General features: G+C 55.7%; 2 protein-coding genes across 2 annotated transcripts; both read right to left on the reverse strand.

Annotated features, from left to right (window-relative positions):
• Positions 1–11,577: 11,577 nt before the first annotated feature.
• On the reverse strand, positions 11,578–13,224 carry SOX1 (SRY-box transcription factor 1). Its single transcript, XM_027591486.1, has one exon. It carries the CDS (start codon positions 12,745–12,747, stop codon positions 11,578–11,580), a length of 1,170 nt encoding a protein of 389 aa, XP_027447287.1. The 5' UTR covers positions 12,748–13,224.
• A 3,942-nt stretch (positions 13,225–17,166) lies between these two features.
• Positions 17,167–23,224, reverse strand: LOC118356811 (spidroin-2-like). Its single transcript, XM_035726600.1, has 4 exons — positions 23,027–23,224; positions 22,489–22,730; positions 18,764–19,628; positions 17,167–17,865 (listed from the first exon to the last, which is right to left on the reverse strand). The coding sequence occupies exons 1-4, from the start codon at positions 23,222–23,224 to the stop codon at positions 17,167–17,169; spliced, it is 2,004 nt and encodes a 667-aa protein (XP_035582493.1).
• Positions 23,225–23,678: the final 454 nt, after the last annotated feature.

A 23,678-nucleotide genomic window follows, 5' to 3' on the forward strand; every position in this document is an offset into this window, starting at 1 on the left:
AGTCACAATTCCTGATTCCTGTTCTGTGTGCACGCCTCTCCAGCCTGGGAACCAGGTTGGACCCTAACCCCTTGTTTCCGGATCTGCTCCAATTTTCCCAGGGAATTACTTTTGACACAGCAACTGCTGAAAACCCCGTTTCACAAAGACGTGCTGTCAGCAGAGGGGTTTAGCTGTAAGTGAATGTTCATATGGTGGGCGACCTTGACGTGGAGCTCAGGCGGCATCTGATCAAACGTCCAGCATTGTGGTGCTCCCTCCAAATTCAAACAGCCCGAGCTGTGGGGCCCCCGGGGTGCCTCAGTCGCGGTTAGGGGAAGCACAGCAGTAGGGACAAGGTTGGGGTGGGTCGTTTGGCCGTCGCCTGGCGTCACGTGCTTTCCTTGCACAGTCCTGACACCCACCGCTCTTACTCCAAGAAATACGGTTGCAGTCTTGTAGCCTTCAAACATAGGAGCAAGTGATGCGGCGAGATTCATTCTGCCACGTGGAGGTTTACAAAGAAGCGTAATAAGTAAGCATCTGGAGATGGTGCTGGCCGGGACTGACCGGCGGCCAACCTGCTTCCCTGTCAAGGTCACTACCTGAAGATCCATCCCTGTGAGCTCCTCCTCGATTCCTTGCTAGGTCTGTGACTGGAGCAGGGAGAGGTGATCCCCCACTGGAAACTTCTGGTTTCCAGGCTCAGAGGAAGCTGCCTTTTCTCCCTGCCTGCCTCCTTTCCGGCAGGTGCCGGAACCATCCCTGCACACCAGATGTGACTTTACCCAAATGGTCCTGCGGGGACACGTTACCTTAATAGAGTATGAAACGGCACAGCGTGCTACAACATGATATAATACCACACAACACAATACAGCACAACACAGTGCAACCACCACAACAGTCCCCCGACTAGCAGACATTCCTTGCACCCCACTACCTGCCAGGTCATGTCGCAGGTCTTGCGGAATTCAGAGCTGAAAAGAAGGTCCCTGGCCTCAGCGGCCGCTCCGTCCACCTTTATGTGACACAAGGGGACCTCTGCCGTCTCAGTGCCATGCCACAGGAGGGCATGCCCCGCTCCCCAGACTGGACTTGGCTTTCTGTGTCTCCTGAGGAGCCACAGAAACAAGGGCCACGAAAGCACTCCAGCTCCCCGTGTCCTGGGATGTGCCGGGCACTGTGCTGAGCCCCTGGGGGGCCTCCTCTCCTTGGTACCATCCCCTGCGGATGCTGGGCCCTCAGCTGGGAGCACAGGGGGCTGTCCTGGCCCTGTCTGGCTCCGGGGTGGCCAGCTGCGTCCCAGCAGCCCACAGCCGCACGGCCGCCCCGTGCATCCGGGGATTGCATTCAGTAAGCAGCTGCTGTGCCCCGACAAGGTGCCTGGGAACTCTGCTGATGTTTGCGGGGGGAATCAAGCCGGACACAGTTTCTGTTCCCCCGGAGGCTTGGTGAAGTTGGGTGCGATCCTTTACCTGCGGTCTCTGCCGGGGGCACACCTGCTCCCTGGGCATGGATTCTAACCCGGGAAAGTCTCCGCCAGGTGGAGGCTGCGAGGGGCCTCAGCTGAGGAAGCATGGTGGGCTGGCCCGTGTCGGTTATTAAGTTTATATAAACCCCTAATGTGGAGACTTCACCTCAAAATGTTATCGTCAGTGTTCTGGTTTTTTTCAAACCTAATTTAACATAACCATAACTGTTTCGAATTTGGTTAAAATTTACTTTGTTCAAATTTATATTGAACTTGTATATTATAGATTGATTTTAAATGATCTATTTTTAATGCAATTGTATGATTAAATTTGAGCTGTGACTTTAATTTTAATTTTAGTTTTCTACGAATAGTTACTACAGGTGATACAGTTGTTTTTGAGAATAAAATATGGTTTAATTATTTCAATACTTTTATATAACTTCCCTTAGTAAATGTATAATTTAGTTGGTTATCCAAATTTTACATTTTTAAAAACTGAGAATACATTTCTAGGAGTCTTCTCCGTTTGAAAGACTAAAACAATTTTTTTTTTTAAATGAGCCAGAAAGTTTTTTACATTAGTATGTTACTCAGATTACCATAACCGAATTCAAATCTGTGCATCTGGGAGAGGGTGACAGGTGACCAAACACTGGCACATAGGCCCAGATGGGCTAAGGACTTGCTAAAATAGGGTCATGGGGTTTGCGTCCCTGTGGGTTGTAAATGCGCCCCGAGCCCCTGGGTTCCCACCCACTTCCCACGCAGAGGCTCAGTCTGATGGCTTTGACCAGGGGCAAGCCTGCTTTCCGAACCACCCTAGGTGTTTACTGCACCGGCTCTTTTTTGCCTCTCTGTTTCATTGCATTGACTCGAGTACCACCAGTTCTGTTCCTGAGCATGCCTGCTCTCTTTCTGAGAACGGGGTTCTCCCTCGTCTGTGTAAGCTGTGTGGCGACAGAGCGCGTCCAGTCCTGGATGTGGAAGGCAGGATCCGAGGGGCAGGCGGGGGCCGGGAGGAGCAGCTGGGTGTCCATCCCACGTGAGAATATTCAAAACGAGTCAGTTTAGGAAACTCTGCCCTCCCCACTACTCACAGGGGCCTAATGATCTGGACTGACATCCTCATCATTAAAATTATGAATGATTTAGTCAACAAAGGCAATGCCATTTTCTCCAAAAAGCTATACTTAAAATGCGTAGATTATCAGATTTCCTGAATGGTGCCTTGTGTTCTGAAATTACCTAAAAGTCATACTGGCATTCTTCTATTACTAACATAGTTTTGATTCTTTTTATAGAGCATTTTCTCTAATTATATTATATTTAACATTTATTTTCTCCAATGCTATTCAAATGGGTCGTGATTTCTTCCACGGCCACACCTTCATCTAGATTTGTATCTAGAATTCTACTGTGATTGGCCGGAAGCGTGATCTCTGCAATGCAGAGCCGTGGGCTTTGCAGATGTCCCGCCGCCCGTGCGTTCGGGTTTATTCTGTGCACAGGGCAGCACCCCCCCCCCCTTGCGGGACCTCTTCCTCTCAAAGACATGTGAAGTACTTAATGTATCGAGGTGTTGTTGTTGTTTTTTTATAACAAACTAGTCCCATTTTACAGATGACCATATGGAGAAACTAATGACCCCGTACTTTTTAACAATTATGATCCCTCCAACTAAACCGACTTAGTCCATCCCGTGTGCACTATTATGTGCCCTTCCTTACATTTCATACGTGCCATTCACTACCTGCCACAGGTGTTGGGGCCCACGTGGCATTCACAAGGGCTACACAGACCCAGTGCATGTGAATGCCCATCGGCTTGGTAAGCTTAGAACTTGGTAAACAACATATGACTCTGTTTACCCCTTTTATCTTCCATTCCGTGAAGCAATAGGTGTGTGCGGGCGTATGCTCTTGACGCTTCACCCCAACTGTGGCTCAGGAGCGGCCATGCGCACCCACAGGCCACCAGAGCACTTCGTCGGGGAACGGAAAATAAAAGCAATAAATCAGTCAGGCTTTCTATTTATGAGATTCTAATAATCCAGCTTAAATTTTTTTTCTTCTCCCACTAATTTAATTTTTTCAAAAGTCCTCTAAATTGAACAATTGAGAGCACTTTATAAATAATAAACCGCTACTCAAATTTAAGTGACGGAGACATAGTTTCAGCAGCTATTTAGCATACGAATTTTCGGGCCTATCTCCGGCACAGATTTCCCAGGACCCTGCGCGACCTCACCGTGTCCTCCGCACGCCTGCGATCGTGCAGACTCTTGACTGATTCACACTCGGCCTGTCAGGGGCCCTGGTCTGCGAGGCTGGATGTGAACTAAGCTCTTCTGGTGTCCCTTCCACCCTGAGGACGAGAGGCCACTGTCCCAGTGAACCTCAAAATCTCCATCCCTGACAGCTCTGAGCCGATCTGCAGCAGCCATTGGTTGGAAAACAAAGCAGTTACTGTACATGCTCTGCTCAAATCTATGTTGCAGTCCTCACTGGTGCATAAAGACATATAGCATGGGCGCCTCGTGGCCCCAGGGGGATGTTGAAGCAGCACCAGGATGTCCAGCTCCGACTTCCTCTGAGAAGCCTTCCCTGACTCCCCAAAACGGGGCACAAATGATCAGGTCGCATCTAGCAGATGTCTCTGTCCCTCAGTTGTAGCCCTTGATAGCATACTCGCTGGTGTGACAAACAGTCTCACCTGCTGGGCAGTGAGCCCCAGTGTCTGGCCACACACCTACGTGTGCTCTTGTAATAACCTGGACATGGAATGTGCCGTAATCGATCCTTGTTGAACAGATGAACGGATGAATATGATGCTTGTCACGTAACTCTAAAGAGCGTGTTGGTGCATTGGGGCATATTGGTGCATTTGGTAGCACTGTTCCCACTCAGGCCAAATTTGGCATTAATGCCACAATTCTCCCACCGTACCCATGCCTGAGCTGACACAGGCCTATATGTCAAATGACCATTTATTGAGAGTCTTTTCTAGACACAGCATACACCCTAGATCATTAATTCTGACCATATTCTTATGACATCGGTTTTATCATTTCTTTTTGCATAGAGAAAAGGGACTCGGAGGACCTTTGACCAAGGGCAGAGAGCTGGATGTGCCAAGCCATGATTCAAGGGCAGTTCTCTCTCAGTCCAAGTCTCCTATTCTTCCCCACGTTCAACAGAGAACAGAAATACAATAAATACCACAGGGACTAACTTTTCTCCTCCATTCTTCCTTTTCTTTGGGCACACGTGTGTCATTTCTCTGTAGGGTGAAAATGCAAATAGCCAATTTTTACAAGAATAAACTTCGCTCTTCAATTCAATTTTTAGCACAAAGAACGAAGCTCCTGCTTATCCATCTACGTGGATATTCACGGTAAATTTACTGGTGGAGTTTGGGCTTTTCTGTGTCCTGAAATTTTCCCCTATAGTTTGGATTACTTAAAAGCATGAGGGTTCTAAATCTTCTCCCAGGTTAAAACTCGCTCACCTGGATTCCCTCCTATTCTGTTGCTTAGAAATAAAAAGGTAAGTTGGCCTCTGCTTTGAATGTCTTCATGCTGATCCTGGGGAGGCTGTTATTGTGCCTGCAGGTTTTACACACCTGCGCGGTACTTTGCCCTATACCCTGGTATTCATCGGAGGAAATCCTGGGTCAGTCCTCTAGATGTCTGAGACTCTTGTTTCCGTGTCTTTCAAGTGCGTAGGACGAACAGAGAGTGCTATTTCTGCCTCTAGATATCATCTCTAGTTAGCATTTCCGGGGTGCTCAGAGGGAAAACAATGTCTGGGTGATAACTCTTGTCAGTTTCCCCATTGTCAAACCCAATCTTGCATTCCTGCACACTCACAATATTTCCCCATTGGGAACATGCCTGACATTGCAATTTCTCAAAACTGCAGCTCTGCAGTGAATGCCTAATTCCTGAAACTGCAAAATCTAACAAAAGCTGATTTTTTCCACTGATTTGACTGGCTGACTATTTCGAGACTTTGCATGTGATGACCTGCTGTTCTTCACAAACAACATCTTCAATGTACCCACATGGTTGTTCCGAAGTGGCTGCCCGCAATTAAATCCTTGGGAGCTGCGGGGCATATTCGGAATTACTCAGTGTCCAGAGTTTCCGCCACAGACAAAATTTCCCCCTCGGTTACATTTAGCAGGTTACCGAGTAGCAATGTGTCACTTGCTTTTGAACCCCGGAGCCCGTTGGCCACCTCGGTGCACCAGCCTGACCCAGGGCAGCCTGAGCGCGCCGCTCCCTCACGGTTTTGTGGTGTCTTTAAACTGCGTTCTCTCTCTCAACTGGTGTTGATGTTTTCATATTTAAAGATGAAAAGCCAACCTAGAGTAAAATGTGGCAATCCTGTTTGTTTGTTTTTCATTACCTAAAGAGATGACCTTTTTCTGTCTTGCACCAATCACTTGTTTGGGGTATTTTCTCTGTTTTTCATATTTGTTAAAATTCTTGGTGTGATTTAAGCATAAATTCTGGACCTGACTATTAGGGAAGACAAAGATTTATCTACTTTGTTTTCTCCTCCCCGACCCCTCTCATCCCTCCCCACAGACTCCAGTTTTTATTACTTTTCAGATCGGCGCCCCCCACCCCACCCCACCCCTTGCCGCCCGCCGCCCGCCGCCCGCCGCCCGCCGCCCGGGGTTTCACTCCCTGAAGAAGTCGGCCCGGTTCATCACCCAAACGGGTGCCCCACTCTTCCACCCTGATGGGCGCTGGGGGCTGGAACACATTTCGCCTCCACCCCCCAGGGCTGCTACCGGTCGGGGTTTGCTGGGGGGCCTAAGGGAGGCGACGACTGCGGGCAGAGCCTGGGTGGGACCCGGCGAAGCACCACGTCCCAGGACCTGCTCTTTCGGTTTTGGTTTCTTATGGAAATAGAACTGCATTAATAGGACGGAGCCTCTGGAGCAGGGAGCCCACCAAACGTTCTCCCCGGGCTCCCCTTCGGAGGAGCAGCCTGAAGACGGCCCAGGAAATGGGAGACGCAGGCATTCTGGAGAAGAAGGAGTTCTGACGGGCAGCTCATCCCGCCTCGCAAAGCTCCACACCCGCGCTGTTATTCGCGCCCCCCGCCCCGCCCCCCCTCCGCGCCGACCCCCTCCAGTGCGGGCTCGGCCCCGAGTGCGAATGCCTCCTCTCGGCCCCCTCCCCCACCCTCCCCTCGGCAGCCCGGGGTGCTGGTCCCTCACCTGCCCCCTGCTCTCCCCCTGCCCTCCACCCCGGAGTCCGGGGGTGCGGGCCTTCCATCTCCCCGCTCCTGCCCCCCACCGGGCAGCCGGGGTGCGGCCCCTCCATCGCCTCCTTCCTCCCACGTGTTGCGGCCGGGCCGGGAGACGTGCTTGTTCCGCTAGCTGATTGTAAAAGGGTTTGACTTGCAGCTGACCCCGGGTCAGGACTTTCTCTTTACTAATCCCGCTCTCTTTAAACACAAAAACACTCTGCCTCTTCCCTCGCATCAGTCACCTTAATCCCCCGCGGCTGACACCGCCGGCCCGCGAGCCCGGGCTGCACCGGGCGGGGGTCGCCCCGGCCGCGGGCTCCAAGTCGGTGCCCGGGTTCCCGCCCCTCCCGTGTGAACCAGTGGGGACGAGGCCGAGCGATCGGGGGCGGGGGGGGGGGACGGGGGCGGGGGGGGGGACGGGGACGGGCCATGTCGGGGTACCGGCCGACCCCAACCCAACTCGAAGGCAGCGTCCGGGGCTGCAGCCGCGGCGACGAGGGGCGCGGGGCGGAGAAGGACGCGCGGAGGACAAAGGGAGGCCGGGCGCACAGAGAAAGGAAGGGACTGTGCCGGAGGCGGGAAGGGGACGGAGGTAAAGAGGGAGGCGAGGAGGAAACGCAGGAGCGGCGAGTGGCTAGCGGGACGGGAAGGGGTGCAAAGGGTGCAGAGGGGAGGACGTGAGCCGGGCGCAAAGGCCAGGAAGCCGCCACGACTCCGGCTTCGGGGGAGCAGGGCGGGGGAAGGGCGGCAGGCGAAGCCGGGAGGCCGGCCGCCCCCGCCCGGAGGGGACCCGGGAGGCGCACCGCGCGCACCGGGCGCTGCTGCCCACGCCGCTGGGGTCCCGGGGGCGCGCAGCTGGAGAGGAAGGGCCTGGCAGGGGGCAGAGGAGGGGCGGGGATGAGGGCTCTGCGCCCCCCGCCGGGCCTCGCCCTCGGGCTGGGGCCCTGCGGGCTGGGGGGGGGGGGGCGCGCCTGGGCCGAGGCGGGGGTGAGGGCGAAAGGTCCCTGTGTCCCTCGCCCGGCCCCCGCGCTGCCCCGACCCTGCAGGCCCGGGGGCGGGGACCAGACCCACCTCCCTCGGCTGCTCGCCCGGAGGGCCTGCGCCCCTCTCCCTCCCCTTCTGGCCCGGCCTTTCAATCCCGCCGAATAGTCGTGCTGGAAAAGGAGCTGCGCCAAGGCCAAGTCTGCTTTTCACTTGAAGTTTCCAAGGAATCAAACCTATTATTACATTCTGCCGCCGACGTTTCTGGAGCCTCTGCCCCGCGGCCCAGGCTGCGGAAGCGGGGAGGGGGGTGAGGGGGACCAGGGAGAGGGCGGGCGAGCAGAGCGGGCGCCGCGGGCGGTGGGTGCAAGAGCCTGGCCGCCCCGGAGCGCGTCTTCCGGGGCCCGGGATGGTTTCTCGAATTAACCGGAATTTTCCGGAGACAGATCTCTGCATGGCCCAGTCTTTGTCGGGAAAATGAAATGCGTGAATATGCGTGTTATTCTTCTCCCACATGCATGATTTTAATAGACCTATCAGTCACGCTACCCGACACACATCTGCAGATCAGGCGCGCGCCGTACCCGCGACTGGTTTTAAAATTAATTCATTTCATTTAGCTACTAGTGGGTTTCTTTGGCCGGGCGTGGGGGGTTGGTGTTAGAGTCTTAACAACAAAAAGGGCCCGTTAGTTTAAAAAAAAAAGGGGGTGGTGGTGGTGGTGGTGGTGGTGGTGCGGAACAAGAGTAAACCCCCTCCAGCAAACCGTGCTACCCACAGCTTGGACAGCGGGGCCGCGGCCAATGGCCGGTTTATGAGCGATTCTCTCAGTCGCTGCCGCACGAAGTTACGCGAACTTTGTACAAGGCCCCCAAACGAGTCTTGTCCACACGGTTTTCGAACAAAATTGGAATAAGCGATAGAAATGCCACCCTGTGATTTGGGAAGTGAGTGAAGCCATCATATAAAAATCATCATATACTATTTCATTTCGTGAATATGACGAGCAGCACCTTGACAAGAACCGGATTCACGGTTGAGTGAGACGTCTGCAAGGGCCTAGTGGAATATTTTCTCCACCAATGTAAGTTGGAGAAACGCTGCTGGGGCGATAGGGTCTCAATCCTGAGATGAAGCCCAGCCATGGTCTGCTCCCCCATCCCGGTTATTTCTAAAGAGAGTCATTAACGAATTTATATTTGCTTTTTGCCATGTTCCAACCAACAAAACAAATATGCTGCATTGCAGGAATTCCTATTTTAAGGTCTTCCTGGGTTTTTAACAAAGTGGCTCCCAGCACCTGGCATTGAATTCAGCTATGTATGAGACACGTGCGGAAAAATGCCAAACTATAAACTCACCTTCCAAGAAACCAAGGGACAGCTCTGCCTGGAACTCCTGCATACCGCTAAACTTTTTAGAGTCTGAAGCACTTCCAGTGTGACCCACATTACTAATAGTGCGATGAGCTAAGACTTGGAGGCCAACAGCTGAGCCCAGATACAAACCTGGGTGTACACATATGTGAGCATGGCCACACATCTGTCTGCCACCTTAGTAAATGCAGGTGGACGCTGAGATTAAGAGTCAGCAAAAGAACCCAGAGAGTCTATCTAGTTGCACATTTCAGAGTCAATGTGGCCTGCTCCTTAAGCTGGGTGTGGTGAATTAACGGAGCATTACAGAATTTCCCAGAGCATCTCCCAGAGGAGACTGTGTGTGGCATGCATTCATTTATTCCCCGACTATCTCATGATGCTGATCCACTCAGCAATCCATATAGATCCAAATAACTTCAGATTTCTAAAGCTTAAAAAAAAAAAAAAAGGAAGAAAAAAGAGGGGACTTTATTATCTTGTTAGAAAGAAGCAGTGGACATCATTCTTGAGATTTTTGCAGTCACTTTAAAAAATGCATGGTTTAAGCAAAATTACCAAAATGACTCCAAAAACTTACACATGTCAGTTGCCAGGTTAACATTTTACTTAAAGCTATTCTCCAATGCAGGCTGAATGTGGTTCTCATTAACCTGCTAGCATAGGCCCATTTTTGGTTAGATAGTCTATGCTCATTCCAGGACAAGAAAAGAAAATGACGGGGAGGCCTAAGGCTGATGAAATCAACATGTTTTGATGTGGCCTAAAGGCTTTCTTTTTTCCCAAAAATATAATTTCATCTCTATGTTGTGACTAATTTCAAAATGTATTTGCTACAGTGTAACTTTTAAATGCAATATTTAATGCTGTCAGATTACTTGAAGACAAAGTTTTACAGAAAACTTTAAATTCCAGAAAAAAACTGCAATGTACCCATAAACACCTAGAAAAAATATAATTAAAAAATTTAAAGCATCAAACACCCTCCGATCTCATGAGGAATAATAAACATCACATTTTGTGTATCCCAGTTCACGCTGGGGATGGGGAGAGTGGTCCGGTGAGTGTGTGTGGGGTGGGGGCGAAGAGAGAGAATTCAAGATCATTCTGCCCTTTCCCAAGGAGAAATAAGCCAGAGGGAGGGGCTGAGGAGGGACGGAGTGGGCTCGGTTGCAGTACATTTTGGTTCAAAGGGTGTTTCCTTGGGTCAAATTCAGATAAATTCCATTTGCAATCTTGCTAATTGCAGAGGAATTGGGGCATCGGTAACCCCGCGGTGGTCTTTGTCAGCCACCCGTAGCTTGGTCCCGCCATTGGGGTCTTCCTCCTCCAGACCAAACTGGGGAAGATGCCCGGCCCACTGGAGGACGCAGAGCCTGCCAGTGTCCGCCCGCAGTTAGAAACAACACACGAAAGGGCCAGACTATAAAATGAGGGGTGTTTTTTTTGTTTTTATCCTGGTAATTATTTCTTGATCCATATTAACACTGTAAACGCTACAAAATAAATCTATCGATTTAAACTTTCTTCCCTTCCACTGAAAGAAGCTCCGTGAAGATCGTACCCTCCCCCTGAGGATCCCTCACTTTTAGTTTATGCTGATAATTTCTTTCTCCTTTGTCAGATTTACTAATTGTATTTTGAGCTCACAAAACATGCATATAAAATTAGCACGTTCCACATTATGGGGGAAAACTGGGCTTTTTTTCTCTCTCTCTTAAATTTATTGACTCAAAACTCGATGCATTTTTTTTAAGGAGAGGTCTTTTTTCGTCTTTAGAAGAAAGGCTTTTTAGGAAATTATGTACATAATCTGAATCCCCCTCCCCACACCGCAACGCCTAAAATAAAAATTTCACAATGCATTTACAAGAAATAATACAAAACAAAACAAAAAAAAATGGAAATGCTCAGATACAGAAAGTTTTACAAAACCCAGAATATAACGCTGCCATTTGAAAGGAGTGGGGAGATCTCTTTGTATAAATTAACAAACCAACCCAAAAAAGCGATAACAACTACAAAAAACTCGTAAGTGTTTGGATCTGCCTTACTACATCGATAACAAATGAGAACAGCTCCCCGGCACCGGGTCTAGGGTAACCGAAGGCCGTCAGGAAGCGATGCAGGATGCGAGTGGGCGCGCCGGCCGGGCTAGAAAAGTTGGAGTCGCCTCTCACTTGGTTTGGTCTTTGTCCCCTCGAGCAAAGAAAACGCTTTCTGCCTCCTCCGTGAATGATAAATACTGTACAAAAAGTCTCAAGAAAACACCGAAGTCAGTCTAAACCACAGGCTGTTGTCTGCGCCTGGCAGTCCCCAGGAGCTCCCGGAAAGGTGAGCTGGGGGGCGTGTGTCACCCGCATTCGTCGCCAGTGTTTTCCTCTTTACAAGAACGTGGAAACGTCTGTACAAAAGCAAGGCCGCTCGGCGCCGGGCGCCCGGGCGGGCCGCGCGCTCCTCTTCGCGCGTCGTGGGCGCGGGCCGCAGTGTCCCCGCGTCCCTAAATGTGCGTCAGGGGCACCGTGCCGTTGACGCCCGCGCCCGCGCCCTGGTAGTGCTGCGGCAGCGAGTGCAGCCGGCTCTGTGCCGCCGCTGCTGCGGCTGCCGCCGGGTCGCCGCTCTCGCCGGCGGGCAAGTACATGCTGATCATTTCGCGCAGGTCCCCGGGGCACGGCGCCCGCGAGTGCGCCGGGGCGGGAGGGCTGCCGCTCGGCTCAGACTTGACGAGCGAGCCCAGCGCGCCCAGGGCGCCCGACGACGCGGCCGCCGCCGCCGCCGCCGCCGCCACGGCCGAGTTCTGGTGCGCGCCGCCCGCGGCGGCGGCGGCGGCGGCCGCGGCGCCGTAGGGGAGGCCGCCGTAGCCCGAGGGCGAGGCGCTCATGTAGCCCTGCGAGTTGGAGATGGGGCTGTATTGCAGCGCGCCCATGTCGTAGCGGTGCATGGGCTGCGGGTTGTGCGGGTGCGCGTGCGGGTGGTGCGGGTGCGGGTGCGCCGGGTGCGCGTGCGGGTGCGCGCCGCCCGCGCCCGGGTGCTGCCCGTAGGCCAGCTGCGCCTCCTGCATCATGGCCGCGGCCGCTGCCGCCGCCGCCACCGAGCCGGGGTAGGCGCCGTTGGCCCAGCCGTTGACGTGCGCGTAGCCGCCGCCCGCCGCGCCGCCCGGGCTCTCGAGGCGCTGGCCCACGGCCGCCGCGCCCACACCCACGCCCACGCCCATGGCCACGGCCGCGCCGCCGCCGCCCGCTCCGGCCGCCAGCAGCCCGCCGGCCAGCGAGTACTTGTCCTTCTTGAGCAGCGTCTTGGTCTTGCGGCGCGGCCGGTACTTGTAATCCGGGTGCTCCTTCATGTGCAGCGCGCGCAGCCGCTTGGCCTCGTCGATGAACGGCCGCTTCTCGGCCTCGGACATGACCTTCCACTCGGCGCCCAGGCGCTTGCTGATCTCCGAGTTGTGCATCTTGGGGTTCTCCTGGGCCATCTTGCGCCGCTGCCCACGGGACCACACCATGAAGGCGTTCATGGGCCGCTTGACCCGGTCCTGGTTGGCCTTGGCGACCCCACCGCCGCCGCCGCCGCCGCCCCCGCCGCCGCCCGCCCCGGCCGGGCCCGACAGGTTCGTGGGGGCCTGGGCGCCGCCAGGCGAGTGCAGGTCGGTCTCCATCATCATGCTGTACATCGGGGCGGCCCGCGGGTTCACCGGCACCGCGCGGGGAGGGCCAGGAGCATAGACGGCCGGGGGTGGAGGATGGAGAGGGGCTCAGCGGAACAGAGCGAGACGTGGGGAGGGGGCTGAAGTCCTACCAGAGAGAAGGACGGGGCAGGCGGAAGCAACGACGACAGAACAAGAGGCAAAAACACACGCACTCAGCGCAGGTCCAGCTCACAGCTGCAAAGTTTCTCCTCGTGCTCAAACCACTTGCCGGAGACGGCGATGGCCGGGGTCGCCGCCGCCGCCGCCGCAGCCCTGTCGCCTCGGCGGAGCGGTGCAAACAGGTGCAGTCGTGGCCAAGTTGCAGCTCCACTTTTCGGGACGCGAGCGGTGCGCGGGGCCTGGCCCGGGGCTCTCTGCCTCCTCCTTGCCGGCCGCCGCCGCGCACTGCCTCCTTACTCCTGCACTGGGTCCTCAGCGGCCTCCAAGTCCGGGGCTGCAACTTCTAGCAGCGCGGCGCGCCGCGTGCGCTGGGCATGTGCCGGTCCCAGGTGCCCGGGGGGAGCGTGGCGCCGAGGGGGGCGCGGAGGGGGGCCGTTGGGGAGGGGGGCAGGGGGCAGCGCTGGGAGCGCAGGCGCGCGGAGAGGGCCTGAGAGCTGGGCCGCCGAGCCCGGGACTGGCTGCCCACTGCCTGCCCGAGGCCGTGCGCTCGGAGCGGAGGCGCACGCGGGGCCGGCGGCGCGCGGGGCCCAGCAGCCATACGCCGGGCCCGGGCTGCCATTAAATGAGCGCACCGCGGCCAATGGGAGCCGGCGGCGGCGGTGATTTGCATGGCGCGCTGGCGAGTGACGTGGGGAGGGAGTAGATGCTCGGGGCGCGGGCGGCGGGGCGGGAGGAGGGGAGGAAGGAGGGAAAGCAGGGGCAGGAAGGAGGGGGAAGGAGGCCTGGGAGGGGGCACAGCCACGCTGCTTCCTGAGCGCGCGCGGCGGCGGCAAACCCCGAGCTCGCCCTCCTCGCCTCTCCCGCCCGCGCGCTCCGAACGATTAAGGTTGGGTTTAAAAGCGGAGACGAAGAAAAGAATCGTTCGGGGCGGGAGGAAGAGCGGCAGGAGGGGCGGGGGGGTGGGGTGGGGATACAGCCTGGAGCCTTGTTTAAACAAGTGCAGTGGAGACCCAGCTTCTCTGCACCCCCGCCGTCCAACTCTGCGCTTGCTGGGGAGGGGAAAGTTGGGACCGTGGCGAGAACCTCACCCCCGGCAGGCCCCGAGGCCTGGGAGGGACAGGCGCGCCCTCCGGAGCCGGAGGTAGTGGGGGGCGTCTGAGATCCGCAACTCGAAAGCCCCCCACGGGTTCTTCTGTGAGACCCTCCCAGGGATACCTGCTCCGCCGCCGCGTGTGAGAAGTTCTCCAGTGCCCCCTCTCGTAGGAAGGCCTTCCCATCCAGGCCCCAAGAATTCCCCTAAAGGTGGGGGGGGGGGGCGTTTTTGTCAGACTTGGCTCCATAGCTGCTTTTAGCATCAGCCCTGAACATTTTTTTTTTTTTTTTGAGGGTCTTCCAATGAGCTTGGGGGTTATAGGCGCGTACTCTTCTCAATTTAGCTTTTTCCTCCTAAAAAGAAATTGCTAGGGAACTAGGAAACAAGATCTATCTGGAATCTAGTAGCAACTCAACAGTTGAAAAAGTTTGTTTAAATCGCAAAAGAATGATGGATCCCGCGCTCTTCTGGAGCGAATCTTCCAGCATCTGTTTGCCCAAGAACTGTGAAAACTGTGTGAACGGAGTAGGGCCCACTGGACACCGAACGGGGAAAATGGAGCCTCACGATTAAGCGGCAAATGCCGTTTTCCTACATTATGCGAACGAAAGGCCTGGTTCTTGGGAGGAGGAAGGCCCCACCTGCGATTATAATTCCTAAACTTTAAAGTGTCTTCCAGTTGGGGACGCACAAGAGACTTCCAAACCCAATCTCAAAGCCCCCACCATCGCGCTCACGCTACTGTTTCCGCCCGAACGATAAGCAAGTGGCCCAAGGACTTCTTGCAGAGAGTCCGTTGAGCCCAAGCATCCCTCATGCGTACTCCACGCGGGCGCCCGTGTAGCACCGCATAGGGAGGTGCTTAGGAGACTGCGGGTGGGTAAAGCCGAGCCTAAGCAAAGCGGCGTGACTGACCCTCCCGTAGTGGAAGTAAACGTGTCAGGATGAGGGTGGCCCTGAGCGCACTAATACGGATGTTTAAGTATGCTGCGCAGTGACTACGTGACACCTTATCCCCCCCCCCACCATTGAAAAAAAATCTGAGGTTGTGAATATCCTGACCCCATTGCTTGTCCACGGTGCGGGGGTCCTCCTTTCCCTCCTCTCAGTTACTATGATTGTTACTGTAGCCTTTTTATTACTATTTCAAGGTTGCTACGGTGCAGTGCAACAGCAAATTGGTCTCTGCAGATTGAACTGCTTCCGTTTCAGGCCATTCAGTGTTTCATAGTGAACTCATCAAATAATACATAATTATATTAGAAAGGAAACGTCATTTTGTATTTAATTTTTCACTAAAGGTCTAGGTTATAAACTTGGTTTTCAACTACCTTCTCATTTCATCAATCCAGTTTGTTAAATCTTTTGATTTGTTGTATGCACTACCTCCAAATATCAGTTACATTGTGAGTGAACAAAAAAAGAACAAGAATATTGTTTAAGAATGCTACAGCCCCGTTTTTCTTTTGATAATTTAGGAGGCGATGGGTGTGCAGTGAAATCCAGTGTGTTATGGAAAGTCAGCAAGATTGAAATAAAGGAAATGGTTTACAAATTATAAACTATATTATCCACTTAGCAATTGAAAGATTTCTTTTCCTCTGCTTTTCAATTTAGATTTTAAACTAAATAGCCTAAGACCCCCTGAAAATGCTTTGTGTGAGTCAAGCTTGGCACATTATTTTCCATATCAATGGAGCAATTTATTTTATAAACACCCCGCACTCCAGTTAGCATTGCAGGAATGCTTTATGCTTTTGGGAACTTGGATAGCCGACTTTGAAATGGTCTGGTTTCTTTCTACCATAGTCCTGAAAATTGTTTCCAAATACGATGTTACCCTTGTTTTCCAGAGCCTCTAAATAGGAGGTAAATGGTTTAGCCTTGTGTGAGATCATGCTAGTGCTTAGCGTTCAGGGCGCTCTCCATAAGCCCTTTTTAGTGACGAGATGTTCCCTGGGCCCAGGCGGGTGCACACTCTATGGGTGCCCACGTGCAGAAGCATTAAACTAGAGCCGCAGGTGTAACTTGTTGCCAAGTGATAGATGATTGGCAGCAGTCGCCTGTGCCAATTAGGCAGTGGCAGGGCGGTGAGTGCCAGACCTCTCCGTGCCTTCCGTCCTGGCATGGAGGCTGAGGAGCGTTGTATCACCTCCTGCCTTAATGGCTTTTGGGAGCCTCAATTGCTTGCTCCTTCTGACCCCTCTCTCCCCAGTGACTCTTTAAAAGGAGAGAAAACGGTCCAAAACCCAGTTTGAAAAACACCTCCTCTCCCCGGTTTTGTTACTCCCTCCCACCCCCCACCAGGTTGGCAGGGGCCTCCTTCACACTGGAGGGCTTCTCCAAGGTTGGGCACTGGAGGGTTTGAAGACAGACTACACTATTTTCCAGTAATGTCAGGGCCCAGGCCCTGACTGAGGGATTACTTTGCTGTTGATTGACCACATTGGCTCTTTTGGCTTTTCAGAGACTTCATTGTATCTCTTCGCTCAAAATGCCAAAATGAAGATCAACTCGGAAATATGGATGAGTAAAGATACTTCCCGTTCTTTTATTTAACTTGTGGGCATGATCTGAAAGGAAATTCAGATCCAAGCCTCCTCAGAGGACATGATACACACACATATGCTTATGTATCCATATGTGTGTACACACAGAATATATGTGCGTGTACATGCAGAATATGCACACATATGCACGCATGCCCACAAAGAATATATGCAGACATAAACATACATGTGTTCAGGCAGGGTAGATGCATATGTGTACTTAGGTGTATAAACATTCCGAATATATGCATATGTATGTGTGTGATGTATTTAGGCAATTATACAAAAGCCCTTGACTCTCAAATAAATTGATTTCTGGACTTCTACCACCACTAGCGAAAACTGTTTTTGTGGAGTAACTAAAACTTTTGGCTCTGGCTTTCCCCCCCCCCCCCCCCCCCCCCCCCGCCCCGTGGTTGTGCTTAGGAGGAATCCCGGGAGCAGAGAGGGTCACTGTGGATAGAATCCCCTGTAGATTGCCCCCAGCACTCTTTAAAGGAAAGCTACCTTTCAGGCACCTAGAGGTGACTTTCTGTACCAGCGCCAGTCTAAAGCTCCAAGCAGGTGGAGAGATGGACAGGTCAGGAGTTGGGGGGTGGGGACGGAAGTTGGTAAAAGGTCACCGTAGGGGAACCGCGAAGCCTAAAAACGCCTGTCTTGGGCGGCCTTGGCGCAGCCGGCCCGTCCTGGGGACACCCGCCCGGGGGATGCGCGCAGACCGCGGGCCGCTGCCCGCCCACAGTTCCGCTCCTGCGGCTTCCGGGACGCGTGGACAACCGAGGCCCTGCGTAGACGCCTCCGTGCACCGCCCGGGGCGCAGCCTTGCAGGCTCTGGTGTCGCCCCAAAGGGCTCAGACCAGAGTCTAGGGAGGCAAATCCTGAGGGAGGGAGCCGCCAATTCGAGGCCGGATTTGCGGAGAGAAAAAAGTGATCGGAGAAGAGCGAGCGGGGAGGAGAAGGCGGCAGAGGGAGCGAGCGCGGGCGAGGAGAAAAAGGGAGACCCGGAGGCCGCTCAGGCCTTCGAGGTCGTCTCTGCCGACAGGAGGCGCAGGCCGAGGAGAGGCGGGAGGGACGGCGGCGCCGGCGGGCGCCGCTGGAGGGGGACAGCGCCGGGAGGGCGGCGGCGGAGGCCGCGTTTCCCCCCTGCCCGGAGCCGCGGGAGCGCGGGCCGCGATCGCCGTCTGCTGGCCGCCGCCGCCCTCGCCGCCTCGCGGAGCCGCCGGCCTCCGGCCCCCGCTCTCCGCCGCTGCGCCCGGTTCCCGGCTCCTGCAGCCTCGCGCGCCGCTCCAGGGCTCGGCGCGCGTCTTCGGGGTTTTTCGAGCCGGGGTGCGCGAGGGAAGGCTGGGGGTCGTGGCGGGGGTGGGGGGCGCTTGTCTGTCCCGGGTCCCCGGGCGCCCTCGGGCCCCCTCCGCGCCCTGACCCTGCTAACTTGGCCCGTTGTTCCCAAACAAAGCCAACCGAGCCAAAGTAGCACAAAAGTTTCTTTGTTGATTTTTTTTCTTTCTTTTAAAGGAGAAAAAACTAGTCATGGAAGAGGGGAAAGAAGAAGAAGAAAAAGAACCGCTCGTAGGGCATCTGTGCCATTTAGGGGGAGCAACAGAGCAGGGGACCTGTGCAGCCTCCCTGAGCGCACAGGTCCGCCGTCCACTCCTTCCGCTGGGAGCGTCCGGGTGTGGAGGGCTGAGCCTGTAGCGTCTCCAGGAAAGGGGGAATAAAGCCCTTCCCCTCGAAAGCAAACACGGCTTTCTTCCCAGCCGTCAGTGTGGGGGTCCGTAAATTCACACTGAAGAGCAAACAACCGTGTGTGTGTGCGTGCGTGTGTGCTGTTTTGTGCCTCCTAGCTCTCTGGGTGAAAGCATTTGGAGAATCTCTGGGAGCTTTCGAGTAGGGGCTCACCCTGTGAGCAGTACTCACACATATAATTCAAATTTCACAGCTGACCTGCTCTGAAAACCTCAATCAGCTTCTAATTGAAGGGAAAACAAAATATTGCTTCCCTACAGCAGAGCTAACGATTTAATCATTATATCAGACATTATAGCTTTTAATTAGGCTAATGCTGATACTGTATGGAAAGAGATAATTCAACACAGTTCTTGATGAATTCTGTAATTGGGTTAACGGCGGAGCTGTTGGGGGAGAGACGTCAATATTCAAGCTGCGTCTGTAGCCACCAGGTTTATGAATGAAAGAGAGAAGACAAGGGGAGGGAAACACTGAGACCCGAGGGGAGCCTTGCGCCCTCGGCCCCGGCGGAGCTGCAGGCGCTCAAGAGGGAGGGCGGCGGCGGGCCGGGCGCGCGAAGCTGGGCGGCCGCGGGGTGCCAGGCCGCCGGGGCCTCGCCTCCAGCGAGCGCGGGCTCCTCCTGCCGCTCGGCCTGCCCGGCCCTTCTGTGGGAAACTTTCCCACCAGAATCTCGGCCACCTGCCCCGTACACCTGGACGCTGGCGTCTCCTCGAGGGGGCCCCCACTCAGCCCAAACCAAACCAATCGAGGCGGAGAGCCGGGCCGAGCGCAGCTTTAGCGCGCAGTTCTGCTGGGCGGCCTTCAAAGACGCGACGAGCTCTGCCCGGGCTCCCACCCCTCGCCCGGCCCGGGGCGCCAGCCGGGAGGGCCTAGCGTCCCCCGCCCAGGACAGCCGTCGCCGGAGGGCACGGCACGCTGCCCGCATTCTCGTGTCCACACCGATTAACAACTTGGCGAGCGAGCGGCTCGGGTGAGCACCCGGGCTAGTGCCCAGCGGCCTGGCCGGTGGGCCTGGGCCAAGCCGCTGCTTGACGCCGGGGCCGCAGGCGGAGCTTGACCAGAAGCCGCCGGCCCCGCGTCCCCGGCCTCGACCGGTCACTGGAAGCCCTGCGAGGAAGCCGGGAAGGAGACGGCCGCCAGACGCGCGTGCGGAGAGCGAGCTGGGCCGGAGTGCGGGGGCGTCGGCGCCCCTCCCCTCCGCGCCCGCCTGCCCGCGGTGGCCCGCGGCGGCCGCTGCGCCGTGCCGCCTGTCCTCCCGGGGGCGCGTGCGGCCCAGAGCCGAGGCCGAGCTGGAAGAGCCCCCCGCCTTGTAGGACCCGCCAAAGTCGTGCTCAAGTCCGTGGATCCGCACAGCTGACCTGACGGCGCCAGAGCCTTGGAGTTTGAGGAGAAAATTACGGCGCCTCTAAAATGTGGATGGGCTTTTTTAGGCCACCTGAGTCGCCTTTTCTGCTGTTTTAATCCGAATGACTTCACAGTGTGTTTTTTATGTACTTTTTATATTTCTGCAACACCCCCCACCCCCCGGCAAATTTTGTCTTACTCCTTGGCTTAACTACCTCACTCAGCGCAAGAGTCTCCTTCAAGATAAATATACTGCATTGTGATTCATCCTTGTCTTATTTTGTCAGTAATTACCACAAAATTAAATGGGTCACTGGTAAAGTTTCATTTACACAAACCCCCATAATTAACAGTTTGAATACACCTTGTTACATTGTACAAAAGTTGTAATTTTCTAACGCGTGTAGGTTTTTATTGGTAAAGAATGCTTGTGTCCCATGTGATAGTAAGAACACAAAGCACCTCCTCTGACGGTAGGTGTGTTTGGTTTTCTAAGCTCCTGTAAAGACTCATCAAAGATCAAACTTTCCGGGATGGGGGGAGCTTCCTAACTATTCAAATTAAAATCTGTAGAATGTAAAGATCTGAGAATACAGGACCTCTGCTTGAGCTAACTTCTAAAGCCAAAGTCCTTGGGAGAGGCAAGGAGCCCCTGCAGGTGAACGCACACGGCCAGCAGGCTCTGGCTGCCCAGGTTCCTTTCTGCAGGGCTGAGAACCGCTCTTTCAAGCAGCGTCAGCGACCCCACCGGGTCCAGGCGAGGCCAGGTGAGCCGGTGACCAGGGGCGTTTGCAGGAAAGAGCCGCGGGGAGCAGGAGAGAGCCCTGTATCACATTCTCTCATTAGCCCCACATAGAAAAGGCATCACTCACAAGAGGAGACAAGTCATAAGGAATTTCTAATGAAAAGAAATAAAGTGAAATCAGAGATGCTTTTTCTTACAGGCCATCCCTGTTATTGCAAATTAGATTAGCTACACAGGCTTCAATATCAACATGACACGGGTTCACGGGAGTGAAAGGAGCATCCACTCCAATCTCTCCTTTCATCGAGGCGTCTCACATAAATTACATCTTGTCCTTTAATACACTTTTCAGTGAGATTAAAACATCACTTTGACACAATTTCAAGCCTTTCAGTTGCGTGTGTTGCTTACTCCAGAAAACTGCAAACACAGAAGTAGGTCCGCTGAGATCTTCCAGCCGTGGAACTGGGCTCCAAAGCTCGCACCACTGCCTTGCGCTCTGAGCTAAGAGAGGGCCCTCTGGCTGCACTGGAATGCTGGTTACCTTACCTGGCGGGGACAGACACCAGCTGTCCTCAGAGGGGAAATCCCATTTCCCTCCCGCGGGGTGAAGGCCTGGGGCCGACCTGGCCCTGTGGGCCTTTCTGGAGAGCACACTCGTATTATTCATTTGTCATTACTTGTGGTGGCAGCCTTTGGACAAGAGGGATGGGGAAGGACCTGCAGCAACCCCAAAGCATCCCCAGGGATGCCCCTTCCCCACAGGATGCCAACTAACGTGGGGAGCAGGCACCATGAAAATGAGATGGAGGAGGTTTCGCAGATCAGAGAGAGAAACAGCCCTGTTCCAGAGCAACTTTGAACCTTAAATCTTGTGGGCAGTGGGGAAAAAGTGAGTGAACATAGTTTCCTGCAAAACCGGCTGAAGGAAGATCCCACCTCTCCAACCGTCTGCGGGCGCTGTCTCTCCCTTCAGGGACTGCCTGCTCCCGGACTGGCACCCACCGCTCTGGGGAGTGGCCCCAAAAGGACAAAGGGCCCCACCGGGCAGCCCAGGAGGGGTACTCAGGTTGCAGGGTACGAAGTCTCTGATTGCTTTATATTTTGACTAAAATTGTGTTCAACCCTCAGAACACACAGCCACATTTGCTCCTGGAGGAGAGGCTACTTACTGCCCACCTTCCCAGGTAGACTGGGTCCTCTGCCAGTGAGCAGGTAGGCTGCCACCCGGAGCGGAGCCGCAGCACCTCCTTCTACTGGTGGGCTGGGAGCCCGTGGGCAGCAAGTCTAGCAGCCCACGGTTCACCCAGGTCCTCGGAGGGAGGCCTCGCCCTTTCAAGCCCGAGCCTGTCCCCCAGCCCCCGGCCCCTGACCTGCCGACTCCCACGCCTGGCTTGGTCTTTTGCTCCATCCTGTCCAGGAATAAAAAGGACCCAGAACTCAAGGCCACCTGAACATTTTCTGTCGCTTTCAGGGAGCATGCTTGGTGTTCTCTGTGTTCCAAAATGCTCAGGCCGAGCTACCCGGCCCGCCGCGCCCTTCCGGGAAGGAACCTGGCAACACGGAGGGGGGCGGGGCGGCATTCCTTGCTCTGTGGGTCCCAGCCTTAACCGGGGGTCCTCAGCCACAGTAGGATGTGTCTGGCACAGTGGTCGGCACAGGGCACTTCCGTGCCCTTGCCACTTCGCTAGCCCCAAGCTGGGCGGGGAAGGGGCCTAGGGTAACAAGATCATGGTCCTGGGGTAGATCAGAGCAGGAGCCCTCCTTTCCCAACTCCAGCGTGAGGAAAGACACCGACCTGGCCGCCTGGACAACACCGCTGCGGTGGGCAGGGCTTTAGGGGTCCCCTGCGCTAACTGGGGGTGCCATCAGGGCAACCCCCTCCCCCCTCGCGCCCTTGCCCTTCACAAAGGGGCTTCCAGGACGCCGGCCCCTCGCGCTCCGGGAAATCAATGCGGTAAAGCGGGCTTTTAATGGGTTAATTGACTGGCGGCCGCTATCGTGCTCAAACACCTGTTTCTTGCAGGCTGAGGCAGCCAGCCTCGCTCTGTTCCCGGTCGATGGCTGCCAGGCCGGCCCCGCCCGCTCCGTCCATTCCAGCACCGGCCCCAGCCGAAAATCCATTTCACCTTTGAAACTTCGCGACCTTTCCTCGCCGCGGGCGGCTCAAACCTGGGAAATAGGGGCGGAAGCGGGCGCCGGGCCCGCGCGGGTGGGGAGGCTCCTGGCTGGGCGCTTGGAGGACCCAGGCGTGCGCCGCGTTGTACCGACCGAGATGACGAGCGGGAGCGATTTCGTAGGAGGAGGGAGGAAGCGCCGAGGGGGCCTGGGCGCCCGCGCCGGGGTCACCTCCACCGCTCAGCAGGCGGGGCTTTGGGGGACCCAGGAACCCACCTCAGGGCGCCCTCCCCTAGCCGGCGGGATCTAGACGTCGGCCACGCCCGCGGGGTTCGCGGCCAGGCGCCGGGTGGGTCCGGGCGTTCGCCGCAGGTCAAGGGCTCTCTGTTCATTGGTGTGTGTGTGTGTGTGTGTGTGTGTGTGTGTGTGTGTGTGTGTGTGTGTGTGTGTTAACACAGTCAAGACCGTGGCCAAAGTTAAATTGATTCTTTGCCCCAAACACCTCTCACTAAATGGCACACGCTCTACATGTTCATTTCTAAAATGTACTTTGCACCGGCGGATTTCGTTCTCCGCGCCGCCGGGTGCGTACAACCGAGAGCGCGAGCCAGCAGCGCCAAGGGCTAGGGCGCGTAGCCCCGAGAAGGGGGTCGCCACCACCGCCAGGTCTCCCGCAAATAGCTGGCCCCACCGTCCTCCGCCCTCCCCAAAAAAGGGCGACCCAGAGAGAAAAAAGTCTCGGTCCATTGGGCGGCGGCCAATCCCAAAAGCCGAGAAGGAGGGAGGAGGGAACGTACAGAGTAGAAAATGACAAATGCCCCCCCCGCCCCGCTCGAGAATAGCCCGCCGCGGTCACCACGGCTACCCACCTGTTCTCTACCGGGGACGGAAGCCGCGGGGACGCAGTACACGCCTTTCGGGAAGTCGCCGTGGAGACCCCGCGCCCCTCCCCGCGCCTTTCACGCCCCCTCCCCAGCCTCGTGCGGCCAGCCGCCCCGCGCAAGTTCAGGCACTTACAGTGAGTTCCTCCTCCGGCGCCAGCGGGTCCCCGCGCTCCGCCCGCCGCACCTGCCGGCCCTGCGCCTCGGGCCCGGGTGGCCCGCCCGCTCCGCGCGCGACGCGCCGCTGCCCGGGGACCCCCGCCGGCCGGCTCCCGGCGGCGCCCGCACCGCAGACGCGGCGCCACGCGCACGCACACTCA

Source organism: Zalophus californianus, chromosome 3 (genome assembly GCF_009762305.2).
Source record: "Zalophus californianus isolate mZalCal1 chromosome 3, mZalCal1.pri.v2, whole genome shotgun sequence".
Taxonomy (NCBI): Eukaryota; Metazoa; Chordata; class Mammalia; order Carnivora; family Otariidae; genus Zalophus; species Zalophus californianus.

Coding starts and splice junctions, on each gene's coding strand:
- SOX1 (XM_027591486.1), bottom strand. CDS start 12,747: ATGTACAGCATGATGATGGAGACCGACCTGCACTCGCCTGGCGGCGCC.
- LOC118356811 (XM_035726600.1), bottom strand. CDS start 23,224: ATGGACCGAGACTTTTTTCTCTCTGGGTCGCCCTTTTTTGGGGAGGGC. Junction 19,629..22,488: donor AAGGTCGCGAAGTTTCAAAG/GTGAAATGGATT, acceptor TGGCGCCGTCAG/GTCAGCTGTGCGGATCCACG. Junction 17,866..18,763: donor GCTCCGCCGGGGCCGAGGGC/GCAAGGCTCCCC, acceptor CACGACCCCCAG/CCTTCCCTCGCGCACCCCGG.